The sequence below is a fragment of the Ambystoma mexicanum genome, chromosome 6q (genome assembly GCF_040938575.1).
Source record: "Ambystoma mexicanum isolate Mex_15411 chromosome 6q, UKY_AmexF1_1, whole genome shotgun sequence".
In the NCBI taxonomy this organism is placed as follows: Eukaryota; Metazoa; Chordata; class Amphibia; order Caudata; family Ambystomatidae; genus Ambystoma; species Ambystoma mexicanum.
In genome coordinates, this window is record NC_090937.1 from 1,607,709,368 (window position 1) to 1,607,725,050 (window position 15,683).

Below are 15,683 nucleotides of genomic sequence, written 5' to 3' on the forward strand. Positions count from 1 at the left end.
GGCCTTGCGGTCCGGGTCATACGGGGTGCAATATCACATTGTTACTAATATAATGTTGCCGTGTTGGCATCTCGGGTTTAGCTCATCTCCGACTTTCTCATGGGAACGCGCTTGCAGCGGATCTGCCAGGGCTGCTGAGGCGGCAGAGATGCATGAAAGGCCCTCCAAAGGTGGGGGCCTCGTTACAGTGTGCTGAACTCACACCATGTTTGCTATGCAAGATGGCGTCTAGGCCTAACTTAATTTTTGGTAAATGTACGGACAGGGTACGTGTGGGCAATGTCGTCGGTGGGTGAATCCTCCTCCACCTGGGCCCGGGTGGCATGAGGGGGCGCCCACCGAGTCATGGTCCTCACCTGGGGAGGAAGCTGTAGGTGAGGAGGGCCTCGTGGCCATTGCTCCCCTACATAAGCAACATAGTGTTTTCAAAATGTGAGCATACATAAAGAGAGAAGACGGCAGAGGGGTAGAGAGGGTGGTTTTGGATAGCACTCAGGTAGTGTAGACCTAAGATAGAAGATTCCACTGTATGTTAGGCAATGTAAATCAGACAGTGGTCAGGCTGCACAGAAGGACAATTCCGAATGTCTGCATTGTGCTGGGTCTACTCATTTCAAGGTGGAGAACATGCTAGAGAGCCTGGAAAAATGTGCGCAAAAATAAAGCGTGGTGGGCTGGATGAAGCGAGGATGCAGTGTATCTTAACACAGTGACGACAAGAGTTTGAATATGGATCTAGAATGCCAGTCCTGACTGTGCTTGGTCACTACAGACCTTCACAAGCATTTTGTACCAATTGAGGGGTGGGAGAAAAGAGACTGAAGGACCTTCTCCATCAGTCTTCTGGATAAAGGATGCACTGACACATCCATGGACATTGCCCCTCCCACATGATTCATTCTATTTCTGATTCCCTAGCCTGTTATCAGGAAAGTTAGGCAGGATGACAGACATGGTTACAGATAAGACACTTCTGGAACAAGAGACAACATTTTCCTCTTTTATAACTGACAAGCATGGATGGTCTAATGCAGCTGCTTATATCTCCATCTCCTATGAAGTCGCCCCTGGTTCTGGGGACCTCCCATTGGGTGTCTTTGGCTGAGAACCTGAACTAAAAGGTTGCCTGGGCATGAGGTCATCACAAGAGGCGCAAGAACTACAGACACCGAGATAGACCTCCATGTTAAAAGCATACAAAAAGCACTGGCCTTCCTATTCTTTAGGAAGCACAGCTAGTAAACCATGCCTTTGTTCTGGTAGCAAATGAGTAATTTTGGACTTCGTCTATGAAGTTATTTGGATGGAATTAGCTATGGCTACGCTTAAAAATCCTGTGGCCGACTGTTAAGGATTGTTGGGACGCCAGGAGATATGTGGAAAGAGCTGGAGTAATAGGTTTTGCATCTTTAAGATTTTTGAAATTCAGAGGGCACACAGGAAGCCATTACATCAGTCTGAGGAATTGGGGAGATTGGTGCTTTTCTGGCTGTGGAACAGTTTTTGCATTCAGGTTCAACATTGTCATCCTCTGTATGGATCAGACTTTTATCCAAAAGGTGGGCACAGAGTTACATGTAAAGCAGGAGGTGGTCCTGCTGTTGCCACATCTCAATCTTGACTCCAAGGGTAGGCAGAGAGTCCCCCTTTAGAATGTAGCCAGAGCCCTGCAGACTTATAAAGTTAGGATAGGGCTTGGATAGTGGGTTCCTTGTTCACCACATCTGGTGGAATGCAGAGGCAAGAAGTTGTCCACAGTAACCTCGATTCACTGGATCAGCACTTGCTATGGGCTAGAGAAGTTGCTCTACCTAGAGCTTTTGTGGGGCGATCCACTCAAGCACTTGACAGTCTTCTGAGCATAACCAAAGTGTTCATAAAGAACATATGCCATGCTGCCACTTGGGCACTTCAGTACATCAGTTACAGTCTCATAAAGAAAGCCCAAGCCCCAGACAGCCCCAGCCCCAGATAGTCACGGAGTACAAAATGTACAGTGGGCTTGCTGCTCATTTCACAACTTACTGCAACATTAAAAGGTGTGTAACCATGAACAGTATATACTCAAGTGAGGCAGCCGCAGTACTTGGAAGGGAGGATAACATGGCTGCAATATCTGTCACTCAATTGGAGTCCGGAGACCTATTTCAGGAGATAATGGTGTGCCGCGCTAAATTTTACAAGAGGGCTTGAGAGTGGAATCCAGGTCTCAGGATAAGAATTGGCTTGAGAATGTATAGTTGGAAATGCAGATATTCTTGGAGAATTATTAATATAGGATATTAATATCTTACTAATTCATGGCTGTGCTAATTCCAAAAATGACGGATGTGTTCTTGTAAAACGTCTCTCATAATAGTCTTCCCTCCTGCAGTAGTGATTATTTTTAGATTCCTCACAAGTCTTGGTTTTTTCCCACATAACCTCAGAAATTAGGGGGCCAGTTTTAATGTCCAAATCATAGCCTTATTTTAAAAAATGGGCTAGATTAGATTGAATAATTTTTAACGTATCCATAGATTTATAATGTACTCGAGTGACATTAGGATTTTCACACGTCAATGGCTCTACAAAATTGAAGTCTCTTGAATTCAGAAAACGCATAGGTGGTATTAATTGCAGCAGGTATAATACATCTTAACAATTAATGATCTTGCTAAGCTCTTCTGCAAATAAGCATTTCATCATAAAGGTTTTGCATTGCCAATACATCCAACACTGTTCTGTTTCGCTCCAATGTTCGTTTTCTTTTTTAAGGCTATCTTTACCATTTGAAATAGTAATCTCACCAGGAGCATCATCATCAGGCAACGTCCCCGGAGTGAATTCTGCGATATCGCCTCGTTTATGGGAGCCCCCTGATCTAGTCGTCATGTAGCTGTGAAGTACAGCAATCTCTTCACTTTCAAGGCAAATACGCTCAGATTCCTTACTTCCAATAGGAGAGGCCGACAGCTTCTGGCTTGCACTTGGAGCAGGAATCTCCTCATCAGCACATTCTCATCTTCTTTTGTTTGAATCAGTAATGATAACTTCATTCTCTGTGACAGCATTGTTTTTTTGCAATGAATAACACAGCTCCAGCAGTGAGGTATTATCAATTGAAGAGAACTTTGTACTGTTACTCTCCCTCAGTTCTTCTATAAACTGAAAGGCAGACTCTGGAAATAAGTACTAAAGAGGTTCTGTACATTTTGTTTGATAAAAAGTAATTTGAATGGGCCAAAATTAAGAATACTTAAGATTCCAGGATTTTCAGTTCCCACCCGGGCAAGAAAGACATAACCAAAACTGCATAGAGTGTCAAACACTGAAAGTGTATGCCACATACTTATCAGCTTTCATTTGTTTTGGAGCAGTAAGGAGACCTTTTGGGTATGGGAATATTAGGTCGGCTTTTGGGTTCCCTTTTAAAAGAAAAAACACAACAAAGGTTGAAGGACCACTTACTTGCGGGAAGAACATCTTCATGGTCACTGCTTGTGTTTAGAGCTGGATCGCAATCTTTTTCTCGCTTTCTTTTATTCATCTTATGGTGGTGTAGGTGTCAAACAATTAGAGTGTAGCCTGTAAAACATTGAAATTAAATGTAGTTATGCATCTGTGACATTAAGGTTATATCATTTTTGTATGAGCTGTAAATAAACCAGAGGTGGTCCAGGTCTGCCAACACGTACACCCATTAGGTACCGGGCGTTAATGAGACAGAAATCCATCAATTCCTATGACTCAATGCCTTTTTAGATCTGTCACCTAAAACAATTGCTAATGCCACCGCCATGTATGTGTGTGTCGAGCAGCAATAGCATGAAACATTATAGATCGCACTGGATTTACTGAGGAAACAAATGGGTCGAATACATCGGTATTCCTGCATCTACGAACAAACTTCATACTCCATCAACCAGCTCCACATTGTCAATCCATGTAAATTGATTGAAAATTACGATCCATGCAATGGATTGCGTGGATCGTAATTTACTCAAACAGATCACGTCTCCACCACTAATGTATGGTCTGACCATTTTACCAGGTCATTGAAAATGACAAGGTACAATAAATAAATGTTAACTGATTTCATTGTGCCACAGTGTCCCAAAATTAGGCGAGATCATTAAATGCACACAACTTTAACACAGTAGGCAGTCAAAAACCGCCAATAGTAAGATAATCAAAAAAGGTCTACAATTTCTTGGAGGTAAACACATCAAAGCAAATACTGCCATGGCTTTTATGAGGAGAAGATAAGAGGTCATGTTTAACTTTGCATGTTGTTACCACTTATAGTAAAAAAGTCAGTTCTTCGTGATCTCAAGTTATATAAATGTGTGTGTGTACTGTGTAAATTCACAGGATCTCGTCACTTCTCCCCAAAGGGGAGCCCTTCCCTGTGAGGCTAGGGAGTTGAGTCCGCTATGCAACATCCCCTTAGGGGTGGCGGTAAGTGGGAACTCATAAGGAGAGACTCTGCTCTTATGGACAAGGACTCCCGTTCCGTGAAGGAACTCCCTCTTGTTCCACTCTCCCATGAACCATTCAGACCATCACTGCCACAGAAGTCACATACAGAAGAAACCACTGTGTGTTATTGTAATACCACTGCCAATACTCTAACCCAATAAAGGTGCCCTGCGAAGAAGAGTGGCAGAGTAATGCTGATCATTTATCCATGGCAAGTAATTCTGGAGTAATAAAGAGTACTTCAGGGAACGAGAAGGACAAGGATTCTTTGCTGGGGAGGATCAAACTCAGGTGGTTAAAAAGCAAAGAAGGACTCGCCTTAGAGTCGAGCCTCGTTCACTGAGCAGGTGAATCCTGGGTAGTACAAATCTGGGAGAGAGAAGCCATGGCATTTCGGGAAGTCTCCAGCCGAGAGGACGTGAAGAGTGAAGAAGGAAAATGGCACTAGCTTGTGTGTGGCAAGCACTGGCAGGTGGTGGTGTGACCTCTGGGAGCTGCACCGTGTGGTCCAACAACAACGCCGAGACCATCCAGCAGAGTAGAGTATGGTAATTGTCTCGGGAAGATAGCTCAGGGTCAAATCGCTCACCTTTGAAGCAAGACGACGTGGAGCAACACAGGTTTGATCCCTGGGTCGCGCTTAGAAACCTCTGGGTATTAGGTGTGTTATAAATAACCAATTTTAATTATAATTCAGTGCTCCACATAGAGCAGAGAAGGAAAGGAAGGCGCTGGAAGCGCTTTCTGACACGGCATGATCCTGAACCCTCGCGAAGAACCGGGGACGCACTCCTATCCTCTACAGGTATCAGGAACGACAGGAGAACCAGGCGGGGCCCCAGGGAGACGCTAAGAAGTAAATAAAAGCTTTGGATAAAGGCACTATATAAATAACACATCATTATAATTATTAAAGACCATCACAAATATAGAAATGGTCATCATACTCGTCCCAGCAACTTTGACTGTGATAACGAGTATAACGTAACCATGAACAAAGTAAAGCATATAACAGGTAAGATTTAAATTTGTATGCTAAATCTCCCTCACATGTGAGACTCTCCGAACTTTTTGCTGGACTTGTGGATTATCTTGCCTTGTTCCTGAGTGAGTGGGAACATTTTACCCAACTCGCCCTACTTTTACTCTGTTTATGAATAACACAGCTCCAGCAGTGAGGTATTATCAATTGAAGAGAACTTTGTACTGTTACTCTCCCTCAGTTCTTCTATAAACTGAAAGGCAGACTCTGGAAATTACTACTAAAGAGGATCTGTACATTTTTTTTTTATACAAAGTAATTTGAAGGGGAACAAATGAAGAATACTAAGATTCCAGGATTTTCAGTTCCTGTTAATGGGTGCCATGTTTTATATTCTCCATAGTGTATTTTGTATTTTTGAAACTATCCTTTTTGATAACCTACATTTTATTGTTTCAGCACACCGCACTTTCGTTGCAGTGTTGCTGGGCTGGCCTTTGGAATCCCTTTTTATTTTCTCTGGCTTTCCTTGTGTGAACTACTCTTCCCAAGGGTAGAGAGGGATTGTCATCCCCTTTACATTTTGAGAGATGAGCACACCCCACCTTACGTGGAGTGCTGGGGAGTTACACTGTATCACCTTTCCTACTGTTTCAGTAACATTTGTGTTACTGTGACAGGCTTACAATTGTGGCTGGTGGCAGTGTATCTACTTTTATGACATATGTGATTTTTACTTGCAGGCTAAATCAGCCGCCGTAATGCACAGGAGGGTCACCATTCTGCCAAAAGTGGGACTTCCTTCTTTTTTTCATCATTTTTTGTAAGATTGTCCATTCTTGGTCCTTATTCTGCATTGGTCGAACGACGTATTTGAGGACACCAAGGCTGACATGTATTACCTTCATGATTCTTGACATCACTGGTATGATGTGGGAGACTGGCACGGGTAAGGCCAAGTCGCAACCAGGTTAGTTTAACTCAGACTGTACAAAATCTAAGTCTAATTTGCTTGCTACCTTGAAGAATCCCCTTTCCACCAAACGAGACATAGTTACTGCCCGGGCCACCTATAAGAAGGTTATTGCCTGTAGGAAAAATGAAATCGAAGAAGAGACACAGGAGGAGTGGGTTAACTCTTCTGTCACAAATGATACGCAACTCTTCTGGTATATAGCAAATAATGGGCGATTTTATGAATGTAGGTCAAGCAGCAAAGAGGCTATGGCTTCTGATCAGGCATGGGTATCCCACTATTCCGCGATATATGGTATTGGTCAGCTGGGTGTGGTTGCTGAACGACCACGAAACATGGACCCCTTGCAGTCATCATCCTTAACAGAAGGAAACCTTGTTTTTTCAGCAATAAAATGCCAAGCTGGATATAGGGACCTAGGCCTGGATTATGTTTCAGCTGATCTGTTTTTGTCAGACCTTTTTTCAGGACATTTTTATTGAAGTTTGCTTGACATTTTTTGCAGTGGTTTCCATGTGTATTTTTGCATTGTTTGTACGGTTTTATGTTGTTATGTTGGTTTTATGTTGTTAGAATCTTATTTTTGTGATCTGGAATTATGTTGTTCATACTGCTATTATCATGGGAATGTTTTATGGGAATATTTTGTATTCCCAAAAATAAACTTTACAAACATGTGGTTTCGCAGTGCCTTGCAACTCTGTGACTCAGCATTTCAGAGATGGTCTGCCAATGACGGACACCTCCCCCAAGCCATTATTTGCTACATGTCACTGTCCTATATGGTTTCAGTGAATCATTTTCACCAAGGTTGGCTTAACAAGTTTGGTTGCGCATTGTATTTATTTCACTGAGATTGGGGCATCCACCTGAGATACATTTATGAAGCAATGGTTGTAAAACCGACTCTCGCTCATATTAATTAAGCATTATCATCAAACTTTGCACTCCAAGTGCCTGCCAGTGTTTTTTTTAAAGCAGTCTTCTGAGACTTACAGTCTTCTGGTGAGATGAAAATGTGTTAACCAGGTCTGTCTTCAGCCACTCCATTTATAAGCACTCACCACTACCCCCTCACTCTCTACATCCATCCGCCCTCCCCTCTCTACACCTACCCACCCACCGTACCATCTCTCTCTACACCCAAAATTCTGCGCCCACTCTGCCACCTCCCTCCTCTCTCTACACCCACCCTACCACCACTCTATACGCCCACCCTACCACCTCTCTCAACCTTTACTACCACCACTCTCTACCCCCACCAACCCTTCCACCACTTTCTACCCCCACCCACTAAACCCCCACTCTCTACCCCCACCCACCCACACTACCATTAGCCAGTGAGACCTATAGTAGTGGAGGGTTATTAGGTAGTGATAGGCCAGGAAACGGCAACGATATTGAATAACTCCCAAAATCCGATAGGTTCATCCCTTTAAATACTAAACTCCCTGTAGATTCAGAGTTAGAGGAGCAGGAATCTATCCAACGAAGGGGAAGATACAGAAGGAGATTTTCAATTTTCTTCTCGTGACCTACAAGCAAAGTACAAAATGAATCCCTTGGAAAGTCGACTGGAATGCCTGGGTGAACATTCAAATCCAGGCAGCTCAAAGGTTTCAAGAAGGGCTAGACCTGAGGACTGTTAGACAACAACACCCTATCCTTCCGCATTGCATTCTTCAACCCTATAAAGATGGTGAGGGCTTGGAGGTGTTTTTATACACTTTGAGCGACTCTTACCAATTTGAGTGGAACAAAGCCTTAAAAACATGTTATTAGCACCCCTGGCTGAGAGGTGACTGACAAGCCTCATATCGACACTCAACCCTCAATGGACTACCTCGTTTGCCGAAATTAAGGAGGGGCTCCTAAAAAAGCTGGAGAGAGAAAACTTTTATAGGGAAAATATAAAGATTTCCCGAGTTTCAATAAATTGTTGAAAACACCTACCCCTTAAGTGGCATGGACGAGTATGCTTGGCCTTTTTGCATAGACTTGCATAATAGCCTGGCACTTAAGGGGTATACCTGGGAGGAGGATTTCAATAGAACAGAACAACCCATATGGGACTGGGGGACCAATAAAGTAGTCCCACCAACCATAGGTCATTGTTTTGGAAATCAGGGCTTTTCTGAAGGGGACGGTAGATTCATAAGGGGATGCTCATGTGACGATTCACAGGATTGAATCACTTCTTACCAAAAGGGAGCCCTTCCCCATGAGGCTAGGGAGGTGAGCCCGCTACACAACATTCGCCCAAGGGGTGGTGGTAAGCGGGACCGTACAGGGAGAGACTCCCCTTTTGGGTACAAGAACTCTCGCTCCGTGAAGAAACTCTCTGCCCCACTCTTTCATAAACCATGCAGACAATCACTGCCTCAGAAGCCACATACTGAAGAAACAACTGTGTGTTATTGTAATACCACTTTCAATACAAGTGCACTGGGAAGAAGAGTGGCAGAGTAATGCTGATCAATCCTCCAAGGCAAGTGGACACCACTGTGAAGAATGAGGGGTCTGGATCACATGATCACAACAGATGACCCCCTATTTATTTTTTCCTCAGTTTCCCCTGATAATCCCCCGACAACTACAGCAGTAATCTCACACTAATTACTGCTAAAAAATTAAACAGTTCTCACAGGCGCTCCCCGGTGTGCCTCTTTCCCTACGTCTCCCCAACCACCTCAGTTGATTATTATCCCACTGACGCCCTGCCATGCAATATCAACCTTCTTCCTCAACCAAATAGTTTTTAGGCGGCCTTTTTCGGTTTCGTGTTTCTGATAACAATGCAGCAATCACCTTCAGGACGTCCAAACTGATGCTTAATGTTGGCGATAACAACTTGACAGCTCCTTCTACAATAATCGGTTCTTCCTTGTTTGCAGACCAAAAAACATGTGTTTCGTCTCCACGAGACTTTGTGGAATGGTGGTTAAGAAACTCCTACCAGGATTCCAAGATGGCCGCCGACACCAGGTAGACGTGTGTCGATGGCACTCCAGAACCTCCAACTCACTTAAGCGGTTCCACCACCCCTTATGGGCTGAGGAACTCATTAAAACAGCGGCCGGCACTTCCCCGTACTTTCGAGCACCAGTAGCTGCTATAGCACCCAGTAGGAGAAGGGGAAACTACCGCGGCGCAAGGAGATGCATCAGGCCTACTGTGCTGGGCACGAGAGGGGGCGGCGGCAGGCGGGACGAGATCGCAGCCCCGTTCCTGTCCCCCCGCCGGGCAACGGACAGAGTGGTGCGGCTTCGGGGGAGCAGACGTGCTCTTGGCCGCACAGCGGGCTCTCCCGCCGACCATCGGATGGGTGCGGCTGGCAGAGCCTGCGCCCCTCGGGGGGCTGCCTGGATCGGGCCCGCCGGGGAGGAGGAGGAGACCCGGGTCCCTGGGAAAGGAGGCACCCTCGAGACACACCGGCAGAGCTGCTGTCGGTCCTGTGGCGGAGCCTCGGACTGGAGGGCCGCGGGAGCCGGGCGCACGCCAGGAGGCCCGCGCAAGTCCTTTGGAACGGCGGCGATCTCCGGGCAGGAACGCCGGCCCGTGGAGCGGGGTGCAGCCCCGGGCGGCGAGAGGACAATACCAGAGCAGTGCGGTGAGCGGCAGGAGAGTGGGGCCGGATGACATCGGCCCTTAGGGGCCTCGGGGGGCACCAGGAGGGAGATCCCCCACAGCCTGGTGGAGCGGAGCCTCGGGGGGCAGGGGTGACCTCCACCAGGACTGACAGGACCCCCCCTGTTTTCAGGTTTCTTCCCCACGGCAACATCCAACGACACAGTGGACTGGGGCTCCCTTGTATGCTGGGCTGCTGGGCTAACATCGGCTCCCCCCATCTGATGTGGAGCCGGGCTACATATACCGGCCCGGGCCCGCGTGGCCTCATTGATGCACTGTCTTAATACACGCAAACTCAACAGGCCCTAAGGCAACGTTAAGCACTGCAAGGCTGGGGATTCAGGCCTGGTCAGGGACAGCAAGGCAAGGGATTCAGGCCTGGTCAGAAGCAACTCCCTGGGGAGGCACGGGCAGGATCAGAGGGGATCTCCCTGTATACAAGCCACAATTATGGCGGCTAAAAACAAGAGCAAGGCCAATAAAAGCGGTCAGTCTCAGGCGGACGCCCCAGGCCCCATCATAGCCCTCTGGGCAAGCAAGGACGCAGCCGAGGAACGCAGTGCCGCACAGGGGGGGGAAGTATGGAGCAGGAGCACGTTGAGACCCCGGAAGCGTCTGCACAAATCTCACGCCAGGATCTGCATGGGGAGCTGCTCTCACTTCAATCATCTTTAGGGAAAACCTTCCAAGAGCAATTTCAACTAATGAGGTCTGACATCAACCAGGCGCTGGCCGAAATTAAGCAGGAAGTGAGTCAATTGGGGGAGAGAACGGACATAGTCGAAAAAGGCCTGCAGGAGATAGGCAGAGAGGCTACGGAGAACAGTGAAGCAATCGAGAGGCTCGACATGGCAACGCGGAACTTGGAAATAAGAATGGAAGACATGAAAAACAGGTCTCGGCGGATCAACATCAGGTTGAAGCTCCTGCCAGAGACGGGGCAAGATAGGGACCTGAAGGAAACGGTTCAAGGATTTTTTGCAGAGCTACTGGGCGAGCCTTCACCTGATCGGATCGAGTTGGACAGGGTTCACAGAGTGGGCTTCCTCAATAGGAACCCGAAGTCTAGGCCACGGGACGTGTTAGCTGCGTTCACAAGATATGCTCAAAAAGAGGCAGTACTCAAGGCCGCTAGACAAAAAGAGCCGATATCCTTTAACGACAAACGTATTGAACTATACCAGGATCTCGCCAGGTGTACCCTGCTCAAGAGGCGACAATGGAGCCCCCTCACCCTGAAGCTTAAAGAAAAGGGGATTAGATATAAGTGGACCTTCCCCTTTGGGCTTGTCTTCGAGTGGGCTGGTTCTCAGAAGCGGATAACCACAATGCAGGAAGGAGCGGACATACTTCAACTGGAACTGGATCAAGAGCTGTTCGGGGAATCGAGGGTGGCGGGCCCGAGCGGCTCTTCGGAGGCGGGAAGTGGGATCCGAACCAGGCCATGGAATGGTCACTGGTCGGCGAGGGGAAAAGGAGGAGGCCTGTGCGGCGGAGGCCCCCCCGGGAAGGGAGTTGATGTGGAGCCCGCGACAGTGGAGTGATCCGGAGCAGAGGAGAACTGATTGGGTATTTGAATAATCTCAGGGGGTGGTGGACACAAAGGCTGTTTTTGATCACAAGGAGGAGAGAGGGTGCTAAGAGCAAACATCATGGGATCACCAAGGGCGAGGAAGTCTAGGGGGGGAGGCGGGAAGACCAAGTGTTAAGGTCATTAGGGGTTGGGAGGGGGGGGCGGTAGAAAGGGGGAGGAGGGAGGAAGGGATCCTCAGGTGCTGCCCGAGGGGCGAATTAGAAGTGGTCCACGCACCCGGGTAACAGACATAGGGCAAATGGGTGGGGGTGGGGAGTTGCTGGGGGGACTTGAACGGCGAGTGTCTAATCACAATTCAAATGGGTAACACATAATGTTAGGGGCCTCAACACCCCGCTGAAAAGGAAAAAGCTGGAGCAATTTGCGAAGCGGGGAAAACCGGACTTTCTGGGATTACAAGAGACACATCTGCTTCGCAAGGACCAGAGTCGCTTAAGGTTGAGAGAGTTTGATCAGGTGTTTCAGGCGTCTGGTCCAACGAAATCGGGGTGGGAGGTGGCGCTGGCCATCAGGGGCACAGTGAACTTCCGTTTGGGAGACACCGTAAAGGACAAGGGGGGTAGGTTTGTTATGGTAAAAAGGCACAATCGCGGAGGAGATGTATACAATAGGGGTGATTTATGCGCCCAACACAGGGCAGGACTCCTTCCTCTGCGATCTCATGGGGAAAATAGGTGACTGGGTAAGAGGCCAGATAATCATAATGGAGGACCTGAATATAGCATGGGACAAGGTTAAAGACAGGTCAGGGGGGACCAAAAGCCGTGGGGGAGGGGCGGTAGCCTCGGCGGGACTGCGGGACAAAGTGGAGAGGGTAAGGTTGAGGGATGTCTGGAGGGAATAGAAAGGGGACGAGGAGGGCTACACATTCCTTTCCGAAGTTCATGGGACCCAGTCCAGAATTGACTACATCTGGATCTCGGCCAATCTGGTGGGTAAGGTCAAAGAGATAGAGGTTGGGCGCATGGGAATAGCAGATCATAAAATATTGTCGATGCAGCTGGAACTGGGAAAGAGGGGGAGGGGGCTGTGGGGTTGGAAATACCCGGAACCCCTGCTGAGGGACCCTTTGGTAAGGGAGGAGATAGAGGGTAAGATGAGAGAGTTCATTGATAACAACAAGAGAGGGGACACGGGTGAGGATATAAGATGGGACGCGGCCAGGCCCAGGAGAAATTCCTGGAAAGGGTTAACCTGCGTAAAATTGAGGGGGGCGCCCAGACTGGTTTACAACAAAAGATAACGGAGGAGGAAGTGAGGGGGGTTATTCGGAAGCTGCCCGCAAGGAAGGCCCCTGGCCCTGATGGGTACACTGCGTTCTTTTATAAGACCTTTGCTGGAGTGCTGGTTCCATAGTTGACTTACCTTTTCAACTCTTTTTTAGGTAGTGGGCAAATCACTCCGTCCATGAAAGAAGCCAAGATTTCTCTGATTCTGAAAGCGGGCAAGGACCCTCTCGAAAGATCATCCTATAGGCCAATAGCGCTTATTAATGTAGACGCCAAAATCTACACTAAAATCCTGGCGAATAGGCTCGAGGGGCTTCTCCCAGATCTGATCCATCAGGATCAGGCGGGATTCGTGAAGGGGAGGCAGACAGCGGACAATATTAGAAGGGTGGCCCATCTGGTGGAAAAGGCGGAAAAGACTCGTACCCCGGCAGCACTTCTGTCCTTAGACGCTGAAAAAGCATTCGACCGGGTGGAGTGGTCCTTCCTTTTCAAAACCATGGAAAAAATGGGGTTAGGCGGCGCTTATTTACAGATGGTCAAGGCGAACTATGAGGGTCCGCGAGCGAGGGTGGTGGTTAATGGGACTTTGTCTAGATCATTCCAACTCCAAAGAGGTACAAAACAGGGATGTCCCTTATCGCCCCTGCTCTATGCGGTTTACTTGGAGCCCCTCCTGCAGGCCATTCGGGAATCTGAAGGAATACAGGGAATACCGTTTGGGGGTAGGCAGCACAAGGTGGCGGCCTTCGCGGACGACATGTTGCTTGCCCTGACCAATCCCATAGAGTCGAGTTTGCAATGCAGGCTATTACTAGAAGACTTTGGGGAAGCATCAGGATTACGCATTAATATGCATAGGTCCGAATTGATGGACCTGACCTTGGCAAGGGAAGAGAGGGAGGAGTTAAAGGGGACGACGCCCTTTGCCTGGCGACCAGGGGGAATTACGTACTTGGGGGTGAGAATCACTCCGGCTCTATGAGGATGGTATGCAGCAAATTACCCCCACTCCTGCAAAGAATTAAAAAAGACTTCCTTAAATGGCGGAACTTGCGGATCTCCTGGTTGGGGAGGCTAGAGGCACTTAAAATGGTCACCCTGCCGAGGCTGCTCTAGCTCTTCCAGGCTATCCCTCAAGCAGTCCCAGCCAGCTTCTTTCAGAAGCTGCAGGTGGTAACAAACGAGTTTATATGGGAGGGAAAAAGGGCAAGGGTGAGTAGGATTCAACTCATGGCCCCTATCACCAAACTAGTTGCAGATAATTGGGACAGACTGGTCCAACGTAAGGAAATCACAACCTACCCATCCCCCTTCACCCCCATCTTCAATAATAAAGACTTTACCCTGGGGTTGGAAAGAGGGGCATTCCGGTACTGGCGGGAGGGAGGCTGCCGTTGGATGAGGGACATGTTTATAGGAGGGGAGATCAGCTCTTTTGTAGATTGTAAAAGGGATTTCGCACTGGGGGAAGGTGAAAGGTTGAGATACTCACAGCTGCGACACTGGCTTCTATACCCCATAAACACGGAGGCGGCTACTAGATCACCGACCCTTTTTGAGAAATTCCTGATGACCAACGACGGCTCGAAATGCCTTATTTCGCAGCTTTATAAGATCCTAGATGAGGCTACCCCGAGGCCGCAATGGGCATATATGGGAAGGTGGGAAAAAATTCTGGGCAGGGAAATAGAGAAGACGGAGTGGGAAAATCTATGGAGGAAGATCCCTAAACTAGCGAGAGCCTAGCAAACCCGGGAGGCCTGGTATGAGATATTATATGGGTGGCACTATACTCCAGCTCGGCTGCGTAGGATCTACCCAGATCCGTCGGGAATTTGCAAGAGGGGATGCGGCCAGGAGGGCACTGCGGAACATATTTGGTGGAGATGCCCAAAAATAGCCCTGTTCTGGGGAGACATTAAGCAGCCGATGGAACAAGTGTTTGGGGCAGAGGGAGGCATACCCCCGGAATGGTCACTATTAGGCCTGAGGCCAGCAGAAGGGCCGGCGGGTTGAAGGGGCAGGGAAAGAGCGAGGGTGATGCTCACTCTGGCAGCAATGGCAATCATAGCCCAGAGATGGAAGAGCTCGAACATACCGATGTTTCAAGACTGGTTGCGTAAAGTCTGGGAGATAGTAGCGATGGAATGGGCCTCTTACGCAATGAACAATACAATACAGAACTTTGCAGGCGAGTGGGGTGAGGTCCTTTCCTTTCTCAGAGATGATTTCAGGATCGGGTGGCGCCCGCAACATTTAAGGCTTTTGGATCTGGAATGACCCGGAACAGACACTTTGTGGTGACAGGGAGCTACAGAGACTTTGAAGCAGCACCAGGGGGAGGGGGGCAGGGAGGGAGGGGGGAGTTATGGGGATTGTTAAAGTTGTTGAAAAATTCAATAAAGAGAATTTAAAAAAAAAGAAACTCCTACCATAACAAGCAGATACAAGGCAACTAAAATAGATAATGGGCCTCATTATAAGTTTGCCGGTCCGGGAACGGTACCAATAAACTTGCCGGTACCGTAGTTCCCGGACCGGCAAACTACGAGTTTTGTTCGCAAGTGCCTTTCTGCCCGCCAGGTCTGACCTGGCGGGCAGAGCGGCACCCGCGAGCACAGCATGTCGCATGCACCGGCACCGTTTAAAAACGGTGCCGGTGCATCCGACCTCCCCATTCCCATGGAGCCCTATGGGGCTCAATGCCCTATGGGGCTCAAATGGGAGTGGGGAGTATGCCATACCGAGACCCGCGAAAGGGCAATTATCGGGTCCGGCAGGGCCGTAATGACCCAGTAATTGCCCATT

General features: G+C 48.2%; 1 protein-coding gene across 1 annotated transcript in view; it reads right to left on the reverse strand.

Annotated features, from left to right (window-relative positions):
- The window catches only part of LOC138516897 (uncharacterized), a 57,374-nt gene that overhangs the window by 35,889 nt on the left and 5,802 nt on the right, over positions 1 to 15,683 (reverse strand). The window contains exon 2 of the mRNA XM_069632351.1: positions 3,451 to 3,567. Coding sequence (XP_069488452.1) covers positions 3,451 to 3,529 — 79 coding nt within the window. The 5' untranslated portion in view covers positions 3,530 to 3,567. The remainder of the gene's footprint in view (positions 1 to 3,450; positions 3,568 to 15,683) is intronic.